We start from the raw sequence: 17,094 nt of genomic DNA on the forward strand, positions 1-17,094 counted from the left end.
TGACACTAGAGAACATCCAGCCCTCTGTTGTGGTAATTATAGCTCACTTAAATGCAGACATACATGGAACGCATGCAGATGTAGAAAAATATCTGGCCCTAAAGCCTCTGTGAGGCACGCTACTGGGAAACTGTATTAAATCACAGTATATACTTAGCTCATTGAATTTAGGAGAATTTCAAATTACAACAAAGCATTAAAACCAAATGTCTCATTAGCTGCAGGAAATAATTATACAGCTGGGGTAAAAAATAATTATCATGTTAGTTATGAAATATCTATCTATCTATCTATCTATCTATCTATCTATCTATCTATCTATCTATCTATCTATCTATCTATCTATCTATCTATCTATCTATCTATCTATCTATCTATCTATCTATCTATCTATCTATCTATCTATCTATCTATCTATCTATCTATCTATCTATCTATCTATCTATCTATCTATCTATCTATCTATCTATCTATCTATCTATCTATCTATCTATCTATCTATCTATCTATCTATCTATCTACCATCCATCTATCTATCTACCATCCATCCATCCATCCATCCATCCATCCATCCATCCATCCATCCATCCATCCATCCATCCATCCATCATCCATCCATCCATCCATCCATAATTAAACATGATGTGAGTCTCTTATTTAATTCCCATGATGAAGATGTGAGCTTAACATCTCCAAATGACTCTGGGGATATAGTCAAAGTGTCAACACAAGCGGATGAGGTCGACCACATTTCCGCGTCCACATACAAATGAAGTGGATAAATTAGCATCCTCACTCTAACTATGCACCCCTCCACACCAGAGATACCAGCGACAAACAGAGTTAAGGGTACGCAGGGGCCAATGCATTCGTGGCTTGGAGCCTTGGAACTTCTCATTATGCAAACCTTCCACGAGACAACACACGGCCTCCCCCAAGGCACACAGAATGTCACTGTGATTATAATACCGGCAACCCTTATTACAGTTTTTCTCAGTGGCTTTGGTGCTTTTCTCACATCACTATTAACATTTGCACAGCAGTTAGTGCATTTCTCAAAACAATTGGTGCAAACTGCAAAACCTAGTGGATAACCTGCAAAAGTATGTCACTTGCTCAAAATGGATAGTCTATTCCTCAAAAGCAAGTATTCATGTCAATGAAACTGCCAGTGTCATCAAAATGAGAAGTCTTGACACCATCGTTTATGAACAAGATAGTCAAATGGCTTTGTCATGTTTTCATTATGACAGTTAATTCTCTCAGTGTTTTCCAATGCAAAAAAAAGGTCAGAACTCGGTGACACTACCTGAAAATGCTCAAGACAGCACTATACACTACTTGTACAGCCATTTGAAAACTACAGTAAAGTTACACATTGTTGTAGTTAGGGGAGTAAGTGAGTACAAGATACACGTATGTTTCACATTTTTACTGTATATGCTCTTTGCAATTCTACAGCATTGTGCAAAAGAAAAATACACTTCAGTCACTTATTTAGAACAAACATAAAAAAACACCCTTTTGGTAGAGCTGTGCACAAATGTGAACAATATAACAGGACATATTGTAACTGAACATATATAGGTAAATCATTCTGGCACATCCAGACGTTCCTGTCTGTCTGGCCACGTATTTTCATCTACGTCACAACGGATATTATCCCTTGCAATGCAGCGAGGAAAGTACAACTAATACTTCACACACCTCCTCGTGAGTGAAAGCTGAAGTCCACCTGAGAGCAATTGTTCAATTTAGGAGACATTTCCAGGAAAAAATTATAAAGAAAGGTATAAAATGTGCTTGACAGAATTTGATAACTAGTTCAACAATTTTGTATGTAATGACTCAAGCAATGAAATGAAGACTATTAGTTTTATTGGGAACGACTATTCAGCATCCATAAGTATAGTTCATTTTGACTGACATGACATTAGCAAATGACAATGTTATAAAACAGCAGAGAATTGTATGAAAGCAACTGATACATGTCCAAAAGCATTTGCAATTAGTTCAGAGGAAGGAGAAATTGCTACTATGATGTGCTCAAATGACTAAATGTTGCGGAGGTTGAACTAATAGTTATGAGAATTTTCCTTCTGATCTGAGAAAAGCACCAAAGCAACTGAGAAAAACTGTAATGTGAGCCTAGTGGTGTGATAAAACGTTGCATGCACCTCTTAACGTTTGCAACAATCCAAACCCCCATCTTTCCTGCCCGGTCTCCTCTTCCTAATCAAACCCCCTCCATCCATCCACACACACACACACACACACACACACACACACACACACACACACACACACACACACACACACACACACACACACACACACACACACACACACACACACACACACACACACACACACACACACACACACACACACACACACACACACACAAACACATTTCTGTTATCACCATCTCTCCCCCCTCCTCCTCCTCCTCCTCCTCCTTCCATCTCAGTCAATCAATCCTTCATGAAATCACAAGGTGACACGGGCGGTGTTGTCCATGGCAACCATCGCCACACAACTGTTGCCTGGTCACAGAGCACAAACAAGCTCAGAGCTCAGCAAGGCTTCTGTGTTGTGGAGAATAGGAAGACGGTAGGAGAGGGAGGAAATACAAATAAGAAAAAGCAGGAGGATTGGTGTGGGGTTGAAGGTCACTGGCTGCGGCAACCCTACCTCACTTTAATCTAACGATGCCCTTCAAGGTGGCACCTCGGCCCCCAGTGCACCGTGGCATAAATGTCAGCCAAAAAAACACTAATTAATTTACCACGTTTGAATTGCAGAGGAAAAAAAACTAATGTTATTTCACCTCGTATATTATTTTTAAATCACCCGCAGAACTATTTCTCCATTGCGCTTTCATTATATTCCATTAAGATAACAATGTTTTTATATCGTTCTGTTATTTCTTCATTCAAAATAAAAAAATAATTAATTCCTCTTAGGGTGGAGCCCTCTGAAGAATAAAATACATTAGAGCAAGAGCAGGAATTCATATATATATATATATATACTGTATATACAGTATATATATATATATATATTTATATGGAGCACTCTAATGAAGTGCTTTATCAAGCTTGCAGGAGCCCTCGGACAGATTATTTATTATTAAAGCTGGTTCTAGTCCAGTGAGATATGTCAATATGGGGCATAGGATCTGACAAAATGATTCATGCAATGTAATTAATCAATACAACTTTCTCCACTAATATCAATTAATTTCCAGCGGAGGAAAAATAAGAAGAAACAAGTGATTTAACGTCCCCGTGGGTTGCATTCATCTTATTGCATAAATACATGCTTTGCTTGCTTTTGTGCACCTGACTGCAAGGATGCAAATGCTGTTGCTTAAGGGGGATAAAATATGATATTCTATATTTACAGCAGTGTGTTCTGTTTGATACTGGCAAGACATTACAATAAACAAAGAGATTTTTTTCACATGGCTTTCTTTAGGAAAAAAAACAAAAACACATTGATTTCTATAACTGATAGTGTTTTTTAATTTTTATCGCAAGTTAGCGTGAAATAGCGCTTTGACGAATATATAGACACCATACATCTAATCCAAAAGCTTGTCCTTGAGTCTTTAATGTAAAGGACACTTCTTTTCATTAACACTTTTTTTGGGACCAGATCTTAAATCTGGCAAGAAGAAAGAAAGGCTGATGGCTGCGAGGAAGAAGGGAGAAAAAAAGGTGTTTGTCTGCAAGAAAGGTGTCGAGAGGGAGGTGGAGTAAAATCGACTGTTTACGACAACAGCAGACCCCAAGAGGCACCTTGAATGTCCATGACGCGCTCCGTTCCCTCTTTCACTTTCAAATCACCTCATCCCATGCTTTTTTTGGACGTCATCCTAAAAAAAAAAACCAAGGCCATAATTTCCGTCCAATTTGTTCCCTCTCTCTCTGCATGAACACTGACAGATTGTCATATTTTGGCCACGCTCCCAGAGGAGAGCTTGGAGAGGCAGGAGGGCAGATAAACGGCTATTACCGTTCACACCGGCTCATTACTGAGCATTTAGACCCAGGAGCATCAACCCATAGGCTCCACACAATCTGCTGCTCCCGTGCCCACCCCAGGAGCCCTGCCCCATGGCACGTTTGAGTGACAACTTTAATTTATCCCTCTAAAAACTATAGTGTATTTCAAAAAATAGATTTTTTTTCTCCCCCGATCAATCTACACTCTACAGATTCACAAAGACCTCATAGGCACACACACCCTGAAAGATGCTGTTACACTGCAATTGATTTGGTCCTTTTGAGATAAACAAACAATGGAGTACACAGGTAAATGGTCAACACCATGTTGTTGAATAGCAGCACAGAATGACATGTGCACAACACACAAGCAGCATAAAAAGTGGTATAAGCCTACCGTCATGAATCCATCCAGCAGGCCTGAGTCCGGCTTGGGCGGGGCTTGTAGCCGCTCCATCGACCACTTCTCGATGATTGAAGACACCTGAGAGTTTTCTGTGTTGAGGATGCGGAACCCCGTCATGTTGACTCCACTGTAGCGGTACGGCTCCATGTCCAGGGCGAAAAGGTCCTGGATGCAGAAAGACCAAAGTCTGGAATGATTCATTTTCTCATCTTGGCTTGTATGCCTTTATTTTCATCCTTAGGAGGAGACAGCGATTCTGGACAATGCCTGTTGTCAAATACTGTATACGTATATAGGTTTTAAATCATGGCATATATCCTCACGATCTGCTACCTTTCCGTACTGTGTGTGCGCTGAAAGAAACTCTGGCGTTAATACAAAGCCTAGGCTCTGTAAACGTGCATGTAAACAAAGGGAATGCAATCAAAGGGGGCCCACCGTAGCTGATAACATTCCAGTTTACATGGCCTAGGGCCGAGGCTGTGTATTAACACATACTTTTTTCAGCTCCCACACAAGTAGTGGATGGTGAGGTTATATTCTCTGTTTGTAATGAGAAGTGATTTTGACAACAAGCATTCTCCAGAATCACTGACTGCACCTTTAAGCGCAGACAATTTAAGCGGTATAGCTTTAGAAAAGGAAGTGAGGGCAGAGGAGGGTAGTTGAAGGTATTTTGTGATGTTATTTCCTGCTGAGGCAGTAGCCTTGATTAAGGCAAGGCTTTTCAAGGTTACAGGCAGGCTTTTGGTGGACTGCCATCTATCATGTGGAAGTGAAAGGACAACCCAATTGTCCTGCATACTGCATGTCTGGCATCGCACCAGGCAGATGTCTCTGGGACGCACCAACACAGCTGACAGAGCAACAGCAGGTGATGGACGCAGAATGGGGGGGTTGATGCCGTGGTCAATGTTTGCTGTCCTATTCCGAAAGCAGCATGGATGGCTTGGTACCAGTACACAGTAGCTTCAGCCAGCACAGTCTGGCTTCCAGTCTGCCAAACACACTGGCCGATGTTAAAGTAGGCACGTTTCCACCACGCCAAGCAGCACAGTGTTACTGCAACAGGCCCTGTAATCACTATTTTCTTTCCTCTCCCAATGACATACACCTGCCGTCTGTCACTCCCCTTTCATCTAGACAGGTTTCTTATGTGGATAGTTACATGTCCTGTTCACTGGTAAAATGTATTTTTCAGGTCAGTATTTTTCCAACCCTTCCCCTCACCCTTTTTTTTCCAATTGTGCTTCAGACAGCAGAGCATGCCTTTTGTTTGTGAGAGCTATAATGGACCAAATGGATTACTGTCTTATTTGCTCAGGGCTGTTATCCAAGCTCTCGGAGAAGATGTGCTGCTGTTCATCCCTAGCATAGCAAGTCATCTTTGTAGAGGCCAGATCAAAGATATTTTGGAGAACTTCAAGCGCAGCCAGTGTCCAAAAAAAGAAGAAATCCAACAGTTTTTTTTCTTCCTATGGTTGTGGGCAGCCATGTGGTGGTGAAAAAGTTTGTGTGGAATTTGGAAAATAACTGAAATGATAATGAGCCAGCTCTCCAAGGCCATCCATTTCTATCTGCACAAATTAAGGTTGTAGTTCGGGTTCAAAATGCTTCGCACAAATAATGGAAATAATGTTTTTTCAACCCGGTTGAGTCACATTTAATTTTACCCTCAGGGAAGAGAAAAACTCCCATCAGACAGATGGATGTATTTTTTTTTTGCCTCACAACAAACAGAAACAGTGTTTGCACTGCAATCCGCTCAGAAAAATGAAAACAGCTCAAACTACCCCGCCTTATCAAGTGGAAATTGCTATGCAGAAAATGAAATCAACAGCATTGTAGAATCGCTTTTTGTCAACATAAAAAGAACGTGCCAGCATACTCACCAGGGTGGTAAAAATATAATGGTAGTACTCAGTCATCATACCCATGGCCAGGGCCTAGAGGGAGAAAAGAACAGCGGGTAGTAACTGAAAATCAAAGATTAATAGCATATGAGCTTATTACTCTATTCATTTCAATTAGTTCTTTATGTAGCTTTTAACCTGCATATTAGATCTGACCTGAAACAACGAAAAACATTTCACATTAAAAGAGACCAGGGGCACGTCTAGTCCATTTTGAATTGGTTCTTACCAAGCCCTGAAGGAGACATTAATGTGTGAAAAACCGAACAAAAGCCACCATAGCCCAACATTTTACAAGAGCCCAAATGATACATCTAAAGCCGCTATTTTGAATTGATATTTTTTTTACACCACGTGTTGTTCGTGCTGCTGCGATTTAGTTTATTTCACAGCTCCCTCACTCTGTGGATGGGCAAAAAATAAGTATACATAAATCGCTCCATAGTCCTTGTTATTTTTCTATTCATGCCCCATTAGGAGTATTTACCGTCAAGAAAAACACTTTGGCCATAACAGCTACAAGGAAGCACTGCAGCAACGGGCACTGAATGGAGCTGTTGTCATACGGTAGCCAATATGTTTTGTCGCGCCTTTCCAGTATTTACCATCAATAAATAATCCTTCTTGTTGCTTGCCGTTGTATGGAGAAATCAAGCGGTGCAATATTCTTTTGGAGAAGTCTTCAATTCAATAAGAACTCCTCCCCCCCCCCCCATCCTCCACCATTCGAATAAATAATGTGCCTCTGTTAAATGAATTTAACATGCCTGTGAGCAGAATTAGACTTTCTAATTAAAAAACCTTTATTGTGCAACGGAGAGCAACCATTATGACGGGCAGCCGTAGAGATCTAATATTCTAGAGAGAAATTAAAGATGCGCGGAGCAGAAAGAAGGTATCTGAATCATTTGCATCATTGCTTCAAGAGAGAAGGAGCTTATTGTTTTACTACATATACATAATGCATGAACTGTGAGTCTACGTGTTAAGTACTGAGTCTATATTTCTATAACGGGAATTAATGTGCATTTTGGCGGTTAACATAATTTTTAAATTCAATGCAGGAAGCGCTATGATAGAATCATGTTTTATTTATTTAAGAAATTGATAATAAAATGTGCAAATGAAGCAAACTGCTCTATCAATGTAAGTGCTCTGTTTATATGGCGAACTCCCATGGGTATTGGAAGGAACCCCCAAAGTATTCACTACTAAACAAGTAAAATCAAGTAAAATGTACTTAAGAAAAAACTATTTGTGAAATAGTTGAAAACAATAATCAAGATCGACGTATTCATTTAATTTTGTTGATTTTGTATTATTTTTTAATTCATTACAGTTGTCTTTAGCTTTTAAGCCTTAGCTTCACAAGGCTAACCATGCTACCTTGTATCAATGTGAAAAGCACATGTTAGCTTTGCCAGCTCCTGAGTGTCTATACCGTAGAATCACAATGCAGCCAAGGTAACTCTGAATCAACTGGCTAACGTTACACACTAAAAAATCCATGTACCTAAAAGGGTACAAATGCTTGGTCCCCCTGCAGTGGTACCTTAGCAGGGTACAACACTGTACCTTTAACATTGGTACATATTTGTACCTTCTTGTCTGTACCTCTAACAACATTCCTGAACCCCTAGTGACAATAATGTATACCATTGGAAAGGTACAGTGAAAATGTGAAGTTTGCTGCATTTCATATGAAGGAAAGCAGTAATCGCCTCACTGTCTTTGTTTGGACAATTATATCTGTAACCATGGCCAATCAGACAACAGATTAAAGAAGTTAGTCTATTCTGATCTAAAGATTACTGCTTTACTTAATATGAAATGCAGAAAACTTGCAGAATTCACATTTTCACTCTACCTTTCCAATGTGTACATTATTGTCACTAGGGGTTCAGGAATGTTCTTTTAGAGGTACAGACAAGAAGGTACAAATATGTACCAATGTTTAAGGTACAGTGTTGTACCCTGCTAAGATACCACTGGGGGGGACAAAGCATTTTGTACCCTTTTAGGACAATTCCTGTACCTTGATTTCTTAGTGTGTAGCTCCGGCCTTTATCACTGTCTCTTCACTTTAATGCACTTTGATTCCAAGCCATAAATAGTCCCCTAAGTATGTATTTCGTGACACGTCCCATAAAAAACTACCATGGCTCATTAAACTGGCCTCATACCTGCTTGAGGATCCAGGCAGCCATCTCATGACCACAATCAAAGATGACATGGAACTCTTTTGCCTTCTTCATCTCCTTCAGAAGGGGCTTGGCGTCCTTGGTCTCCGTGGGCAGCTGTCGGATCTTCAAACGAATGTTGTATCGTGACGGCGCCTTGATCAGCTCTTGCAGTCGAATGAGACCTGCAGACAAATAGGCTACATATAGGGTGAAAAAGGAATGTTTAAAGACGCTGTGTTTCATCTGCTGCCATTTTTTCGAAAATAGCACTGTGAGCCGAGGAGGCCACAAAAAAAAAAAAAAAAAAACGGGATTCAGGTTTTGCACGGAAGAAGAAAAAGGCTCATATGCGTGCCTTCTTAATCCACGGTCTATTGATCCTCCTACTCATGCTTGGCAAGCAACACTGCTACAGACCTATCAAGAGAATTTAACACCAAGCCAGCACATTGCACTCTTTTATACCAAAAGCGCAAAAAATGGAAAGAAAACCACCGATCTGCAACCCGCCTACGACAACTTCCAATCCCACAGAAGCCTTCCAAATGCTGATCCGCTCTTGTCTTCCATGACACCATACTGTAGCATGGAATAGCTTCAATTTTGTCCTGATGGAAAACCGCGGTCGGTCCTGCCTCTCCTTCGTCCCTCAACACACACAGACTCACTCACTCACACGCACGCACGCATGCACGCACACACGCACACACACACACAGGCAAACGCACACGCACACTTCAGATGTGCTGTGATGAGAGAGGCTCTGTTTGCCCACCTTGTACTTGCCCCTAGGGAGCTCAAACGCCGCCGTCGCCACGTATCGAGCTACAATCTTCACCTTTCATTTCTCTAGACCACACGCTCAGGTAGAAAGCTCTCTGGGAGATACTGTGATGAGATTACAATGAGTTTCTCCCTCAGTAAAGAACTTCACAGCGCAAAGGGATGAAAGAGGCTGGATTGATGGGAGAGATGATTACTTGTCATGGGTATAAAAATGGATGGAGCCAGCGAGGATAGTTTCAAGAGGGAACTGGAGAGAGATGGGATTTTCTTTTTTCTTCTCTTTTTCACTCTCGTGGAACCACTTTAAGATAGCTCAGCCCTATTTTTTATTTTAAAATGAAGTGCTGGGCGAGCAGTTTAATGGTCTTATACCGCGAAGTGGGGCTGGGTCTCCTCCCCCCCCCCACACACCCCACCCCCCCCGAGGCCTACAGAAAGATTGGTGTGAAATAGGAACATGCAGGGGCCTTGTTGGGAAAACGCAACCGTATGGAGGAACACTGACCCCTTAGAGCTTTTTCCTCCAGGTAAATCCCAATAGATCCCGCTCACTTCTAGAGCATGTCTCCGTCTTTCAGCTTTTTCTGTTCATACTGACACTTTGGGAGGTGTTAAGCAAGGGAGAGAAGTGGGGGGGGAGAAGAAAAAAAAACCTGTCAAGGGAGCTCAACGTTTGGGAAACAGTGTCAGTGTAGATGTTTGTGGGCTCTGGCTAATGCCTTTAGACTTTTCCCCCTGGATCTTCTAACGGCTGTGTGTGAATATTTTATCCCCTTCGATAGTTTTCACCGCCAGCCGTCAGATAGGCTCCAATCAGCAGCGTGGGGCCCTGGAGCATGAAGCTGTGTGATTACAGCCCGGGACCAGGTGAAAGTGAAGGGAGGGGGGGGAGAAAGCAATGCAATGCGGCTGTGCAGCTGTTATACTTTTTCGGGGGCGTCAGGTGTGTTGGACTAGAAATGCTCTCCACAGAGGAGGCCCCAAACTGTGCTCTGTCCTATACCTGACAAACCAAACACACACGCACACACGCACGCACACACACACACACACACACACACACACACACGCACAGAGGTGAGAGGGGTCACGTCTTGGCATCACACTGGGGCTGGAGAAGGAGGGTGTTACAGAGCTCCCAGGCAGGAAGGGGGAGTGGGGTCAAGCAGATGAGTCAGAATAATGTGGCGAATGCACGACAAGACTCACTGGGAGAACATCCGAGGTTATTGTATGGGCACGAGCGTGCTGCAGTGAGGTTGGCTTTTTTATTCAATCGGATGCAACAGATGCTGGAGGAAGCAAAGTAGCAACAACACTGGTGGTAACACTTTACAATAAGTGAACATTAATTAACTGTTAGTTAGTAGTAGTTAGTAGTAAGTTAATACATAATTAATAATAATAATGATGCTTATTAATAACTAACTAACTGTTTATGCTTTGTTATAATGGTTAGTTGATGAGTATCAAGCATCGACTAACACTGCATAAATGTACCCTTATTGGAAACTGTTACCAAACTGGTAAATTGTTGTTTAAAAGGAACCGAAAAGCGTTACATTTTTTTTCTATTTACTGGAACAATTTGGGTTGTCAACCACCAGATGATATTCATTTGCTCAGAGTAGGGAGGGAGTGAATTCATAATGCAACCTGTCTAAAATCTAAATCTCCCCTCAACTCTATCTAATTTACTTACATTAAGCTGTCAACCGCATCATGCCAAATAGCTCATAAATTGCAAATGGGGATTTAAATATTGTTTTTCTTCTCCAGGGGCGATTACACTTTACCTCATAAAAAAAATATCCCTGCACTAAAATACTCCTCGTCTTTTAGAATGCAGATGATGAGCCTCACAGACAAAGTCACAAGATAGACCGAACGGCTCACAGACACATTTGATAGCCACCCCCGGTGATCGAGTGTCTGCGTGTGTGTTATTAATGGCTGTTGCAGCCCCCACATACTACAATTCTGCATTGCATTAATCCGAAGAGACATTGGGTCATTCTGGGTAATGTTTGCGGTTCTCTTTTTTTTTTGTTCCTATGCATGCTGCTCACTCTTCTGGAAGAATGACATGGACTGCACCTGCAGGACTGAGGCCCAACAGTGAGCTATTGATTCCTGAATGAACTTGACAGGTCACAAAGCACTCACTGAACTCTGAGAAGGAGGGCTGCTTTTTCGTATTTCACGATTCGTTGTTGTTGTTTTTTTATATCTAATTTTTTGTTGGGGGCATTTTCTTCTTTAGTAGACAGATTTTGGAGAGACAGAGTCGAAATGGGGGCAAGGAGGGGAAGACATGCACAGAACTAACCCAGGTCGGATTTTAACCCCGGTCAGACCGACGCTCTAACCACTATGGCACGAGCGCCCACCCAGGATTGCATTTGTTTTTTTCTCATGCGAAACAGAAGCGCCACTAGGGGAGATGAAGAGACAAACACCGACTGTACCTGTACCTGTGCTGTCGTCATAGACCACGGTGACGGTCCTCCACTTGAAGAAGTGCACCAGGTCCAGGATGGCTCTGCTGAGGGAGGAGAAGTCTGGGAAGAGGCTGACGTAGTACGAGTCCCGGTTGTCGGACACCTGGTGCTTCCACTTGGTCTGGACGTGGGGCACGCCCAGAGCGTTGCAGATGGACTGCACCGCGTTGGCCGACGAGCTGTGAGACGGGCCAAAGATGGCCGCCACCCCGAGGGAAAGCTGATCGCATGCTGGAAGGAAAGGTGATGAGGTGATAAGCAAGCGGGGAAAACATGAAGCAACATGTTGGTCAGCCTACGGTTTATGTTGGGGCTATTTGAAATGTTCACATTATTTGTATAAAGGTGCAGTCAGTGATTCTGGAGAATGCTTGTGGTCAAATCGACTTTTTGTCAAAATAGGTTAATATCTTCTCAGGATCCCGCTACCTGTCCATACTGTGTGTGTGTGTGCGCTAAATGAAAAATCAAGTGATTATACACAGCCTAGGCTCTGTAAACGGGTATGCCCACAGTGGCTAGCAACATTCTTAACAGAACCTAGGCTGTGTATTAACACTGGATTGTATCCCTATCGCGCAGACACAGAGTACATACTGTACGTAGCGGATCCTGAAGAGATGGTCACTGATTTTGACAACAAACGTTCTCCAGAATCACTGACTCCACCTTTAATTGTTTCCCTCGAATAAAAAATTTAAGTGAACAGAATAGGTGGTTAATATTGGTCACAACCCAACTGCATATACATACATGTACAGCTGGCTGTAAGGTGTAATACAATTGCAGCAGTGCGTCAGCAAAGGCAGGGAAGAACAACCAGCAAGGCAACCATGGATGTTTTCAAAGTTATCGAAACAATTGGCTTTGTCTAAGTTTTTTGTCAAAGAAAATGCAATGAGAACATTTTTTTAGACCTGAAGGATGCACTCAATGTACTTGAGAGTAACAATGAATGTAATTAGAAACGTTTTGGAGAAGAAAACTCCGCAAAGTACCTCTAACATGAAGCTATCTTCTGCAAAGAAACTGTCAAGCTTTTTTTTGCCTTTTCACTCAACTCCGGTGAACAACTCTTGGGTCCACCAACATTTTAGCGTCAAACCTTTTCCCAGTACTCACCGTATTAGGGATTAATGGGTGTCAATTAAATTGACTCTGGCTGCGTACGAAATCACTGCCTCGTTCACTTATTCACCACTCCTTTCAAAACACTGAATAGTTTCCTCAGTAATAAGCAGTAAATTGAGATTTCAGACTCGATTATTAATCATCATCATTTGGCGGCAAGGCCCACAGCTGTAGTGCTGTGGTAATCTTTGCATCTATCAAATGTGACATCTTACATTAGGGGATGTGTGGCAGAAAGCAGTGTACATGCCACAGAGATCATTTTTTTTCCAGGAAATGTGGGAATTTTTTGAGGTAGCACAAAGCATTCATTTCACCTACACATAAAATGGCGGACAGTGTAAACAAACAGCACACTATATTGTCCATTGGAAGCGATTTTAGACAGAGGCCGTGATTGTCTTAAATTGACTTTCTGGGTGCTTGTAGTTAATGTTCAACTCACACCATCTGTGAACTGTTACAGCACACAAGTCAATGGACTTTCAAATTGGTGTGCGGAAACATGTTTTAATTTTGAGATTCATTTTGGGTGAATTTCTCTTCCTTGTACTGAAAGTGTAGGCCTATCCGCTCTTTCATATGAAAATGTAAATTCCCGCTATTAAGAATACATGTCTTAAACGCATGGGAGAGCCTCATGACAATTCACCTCTTCATTTCTGACTTATATTCTGTTGCAACCAAACGGATGCGGACAATAAAAAAATAAAAAATCTAGAAAAGCGATGAACTAGAACACAATCAATCACTCACTCACAGTGCGGTTCTTCCCCCTTATCTACACCTCCCTCCTGACTCACCTTTCCTGGAGGCCTCGAAGCTGTCGAAGATGTTTATTCTCTGGATGTCATAGGTCAGCGTGGTGTTGGGGAGCAAGGTGCGGTTCCTGTTGATTGTGTTCAAGGCAAACTTAAAGGCCAGCTCCTCTGCTCCGGAGGGGCCGCTCTCGATGGATTCAAATATTCCTCCTGCGAGGGGGTCGAGAAAAGAAAAGAAAAAAAAAGAGAAAGAAAATCAGCTCAGGGTAAGACATCTGAAAAAAACAACTTCCTTCTCTTGTAATTACAATAGATTCCTTAACGCGAGTGCCATTCAATTAAAGGATCGATACAAAAATACAGCTTAAGCAGTGCTATCGTTTTTTCAATAACTCCAGTATTTGTACTCTGATATTATTGATGCTATGGTGCGCACACTGCTTTTTTTCCCCCACAGCTCAATCACAGGGATGACACAGAGCTGATTTACAGTGTGAGTTTAGGCAAACTGGATCCAATCTGATTTGCATTCTGTGGCAGTGGTCTGTGTAATTACAGGCAATTAGTCACGTAGGGAGGTGAGTTCAGGGGTGAGTGCCCCTTCTTTAACTCCCCTTGCTCAGCCTTGACAGAACGGTTCCCTGTTTCAATTTGGTCCCATTGATTTCATGGATCTTTCAAATGTGAAAAAAAAAAGAAAAAAAAAAAAAAACAAGAGAGCAAGGAGCAGAGAAATGATGGCAAAAAGACCAAAAGGGTAGAAGAGGGGTTTGGAATAAGAGCCATGAGAGAAATCTGAAAGATATTTAATGGGAGTGTTATTGGAAGAGATGCAAGAGCAGTAAGATAAAGGTAAAGGAGAGGGCAACTCAAATTCAGAAAATTGTAACAAATAGTAAGGTCGTTTTTGAATGGCGCAATAAAAAAAAATGGACTCAGAAGTTCAAATGAGTCTTTCTGCAGTGTGTGTTTCAGCTACTTTTTGCTATTTAAATGGATGTCATGCTGTGCCCGCCTGAGAGATCTTGCAACCTCGGATATGTTTATGTGAATCACACCTCGCGATGCTCGTTAATTGACAGGATAAAAACCAGAACATAAAAAAAAACAGCATCACAATAGCCATCGTTTCACAGCGCCCGCACCAGCCAGACAATGTAATTACCGCCACAAAGTAAGGTGTTGTTGTCAACTTAAAACGGCTCCCTTTAGACTCGTCAATTATTTTGAGCTGAACAAAATAAAACCATTAACGCTCCAGATGGTCCATCAATGCGGTTTCAGAATCCTACACGAAGGGAAGGCGATGTTTAAAACCAACCTGCGGCAAATTTTGCTTCAAGATTATGTCAAGACATTGTTTACCTGCATTTACTGGACATTCACCAATGATGCATGACAGTTAATTTGACCGAAATATAAGTGGACAGCTACTAGTTTATTTTACACATGTTGATTACACACTGTTTTTAAATGTGTTTTGGGAACACTTCTAATCTTTTATGTTTTGTGTGCCCCATCCAATCTATGAGCTAGTCAGCCAGGACATAATTAATTTGAGACAGTAAATGGGGTCAGTGAGAGTGATGACAGTATTTTAACACATCCATCATTGGAATGAAGTGGAGTCCTTTAGTACAGGGATTCTCAACTCGTGGGTCGGGAACTAAAAGTGGGTCGCAGGGTCATTTTGAGTGGGTCGCGGATATACTGTATGTGTGAAAAAAAGCTGATGGAAAAAAATGGTTCTTATAATGTGCTTTTGTTTTGAAGGACACACGTTTCCCAGTATACAGTGCGCATGTGGAAACTGTCAATTTTTTCCACTGTTGATCATAAATAACGTGTAACAGCAAACGAGACCATCAGTATAGAAAATGCTCTTTTTATATTGTTTTTGCCTTTGTCATGGGTACGCTCACCCCGGAACTACAGCTGGCGTAGTAAAAACACTACCGCTTTTGTCCAAAGGGGGTGCAAGAATTAACAAAAACTGAAAGTTCCTCAGAGCACCTTTAAGTTGGATATTTAAAATTTTTTTACGAAACTTGAGTCGCAACTTAATGTCTAAGGCAAAAGGTGGGGTCTTAGGAACCAGTGCTTTAGCAGGTGGCGCAATATGCTGTAGCATGCAGCATAATAAGGAGAGAGTATTTTCTACATCTAATGGGTGAAACAACTGCAGAGTAGAATTGGGCAATCACTTTCAACTTTCAAATAAACATATAAGAAGCCAGACCCACGTTACGAGCCTACCTTTGAGGGTGGACTAAACCCTGGGAAAGCTTTACAGAGACACAACTTGAAAGAGAATGGATGAGTTTGGATAGTGGGGGGGTTAGATGAAAGGAGGTCGAGAGAGCAGCTCGGAGAAACACTCTGTCGAGAGCAGAGTTCAGCAGTCCATCCACGACTCCCGTCCTCTGAGGAGGACAGAGAGTCGGCTTGACGGAGTCCTGAAAAAAAACGAGAAGGGTGAAAAAAACAAACTTTAAAAGCTGTTTATCGATTCAATTAAAGGGAGCCAGGAAGAAGTGAGACTGTGGGAGGAGGAGACAGGGAGAGCGAGGCCTTTTTAAAAGAGTGGCGAAAGAGAGAGAGAGCTGTACAATAATGGACACAGCGGCTATAAATAGCGACAGGCCATGGCAGGGACTGATCGAAAAGGAGTGCAGGAGGGCAGAGAAGATGTCATTAAACTTAGGGAAGTGAGCTTCATCACTGTCACCGTTGTGCAGCCATATGGTGTGGGACTCCTTACTTTATTTTATGGCATTTGCTTTTCTATACAGAATTGAATAAGGTGGAAAAATGGAGGGGAAGGATGTCGCAGTGTAAGTTGATGGCTCAGCGTAAACTTATAAAGTCACCACTAAAGCTATGGCAATTATATTTCCACTTTCCCTTTGCGGTGCTCCTCCTTTCATACAGAAAACGTGATGTGAACATGTTGCTATTCATGGCCTTTCATTTAAAAAAAAATAAATTAAGAAAGATGGCACATTAATCTGCAAAGGGAAAGAATACCTGAGAATCACCATTAGAGATGATTGGAATCATTTCATTCAGACCTAATAGATAATTATCACACACTCTTGCTGCCCTGGGGTGGGTGGGTGGGGGCGGGGGGAGTGCGGACGGACTGAGCTCCACCGGGCCATTTTTCAACAAGTCTGAAAATAATTATAAGTGTATTAAATTATGATCATCCGATTTTCTTTGCCACACTTCTGTATGGCTTTAACATACCAGTTTAAAAAAAGAAAGAAAAAGAGACCGCCCACCCTTTGAGAACGCAGGAGAGCAGAAACATTAAATTATAGGATGAGATTAGGTTTGGAAATAAAAGCGCACAGACAATGAAAAAGCTTTCATTGGATTTACTGCTGCTCCGAATGTAACA

The 17,094-nt window shown here is 41.8% G+C and overlaps 1 protein-coding gene across 2 annotated transcripts in view; it reads right to left on the bottom strand.

Moving 5' to 3' along the window:
- LOC307265813 (glutamate receptor ionotropic, kainate 2-like) overlaps nucleotides 1-17,094 on the bottom strand; it is a gene marked incomplete at both ends in the record, with an annotated part of 67,190 nt that overhangs the window by 32,480 nt on the left and 17,616 nt on the right. The window contains 5 exons of one of the 2 annotated variants that reach the window (XM_080047623.1): nucleotides 4,408-4,581; nucleotides 6,309-6,362; nucleotides 8,513-8,694; nucleotides 11,773-12,030; nucleotides 13,734-13,901. In XM_080047623.1, the coding sequence (XP_079903749.1) occupies nucleotides 4,408-4,581; nucleotides 6,309-6,362; nucleotides 8,513-8,694; nucleotides 11,773-12,030; nucleotides 13,734-13,901 (836 nt within the window). Of the gene's footprint in view, nucleotides 1-4,407; nucleotides 4,582-6,308; nucleotides 6,363-8,512; nucleotides 8,695-11,766; nucleotides 12,031-13,733; nucleotides 13,902-17,094 lie in introns of both variants that reach the window. The other variant, XM_080047622.1, reaches the window with a different exon arrangement.

The sequence above is a fragment of the Ammodytes marinus genome, assembly GCF_949987685.1.
Source record: "Ammodytes marinus genome assembly, chromosome: 19".
Classification (NCBI taxonomy): domain Eukaryota; kingdom Metazoa; phylum Chordata; class Actinopteri; order Uranoscopiformes; family Ammodytidae; genus Ammodytes; species Ammodytes marinus.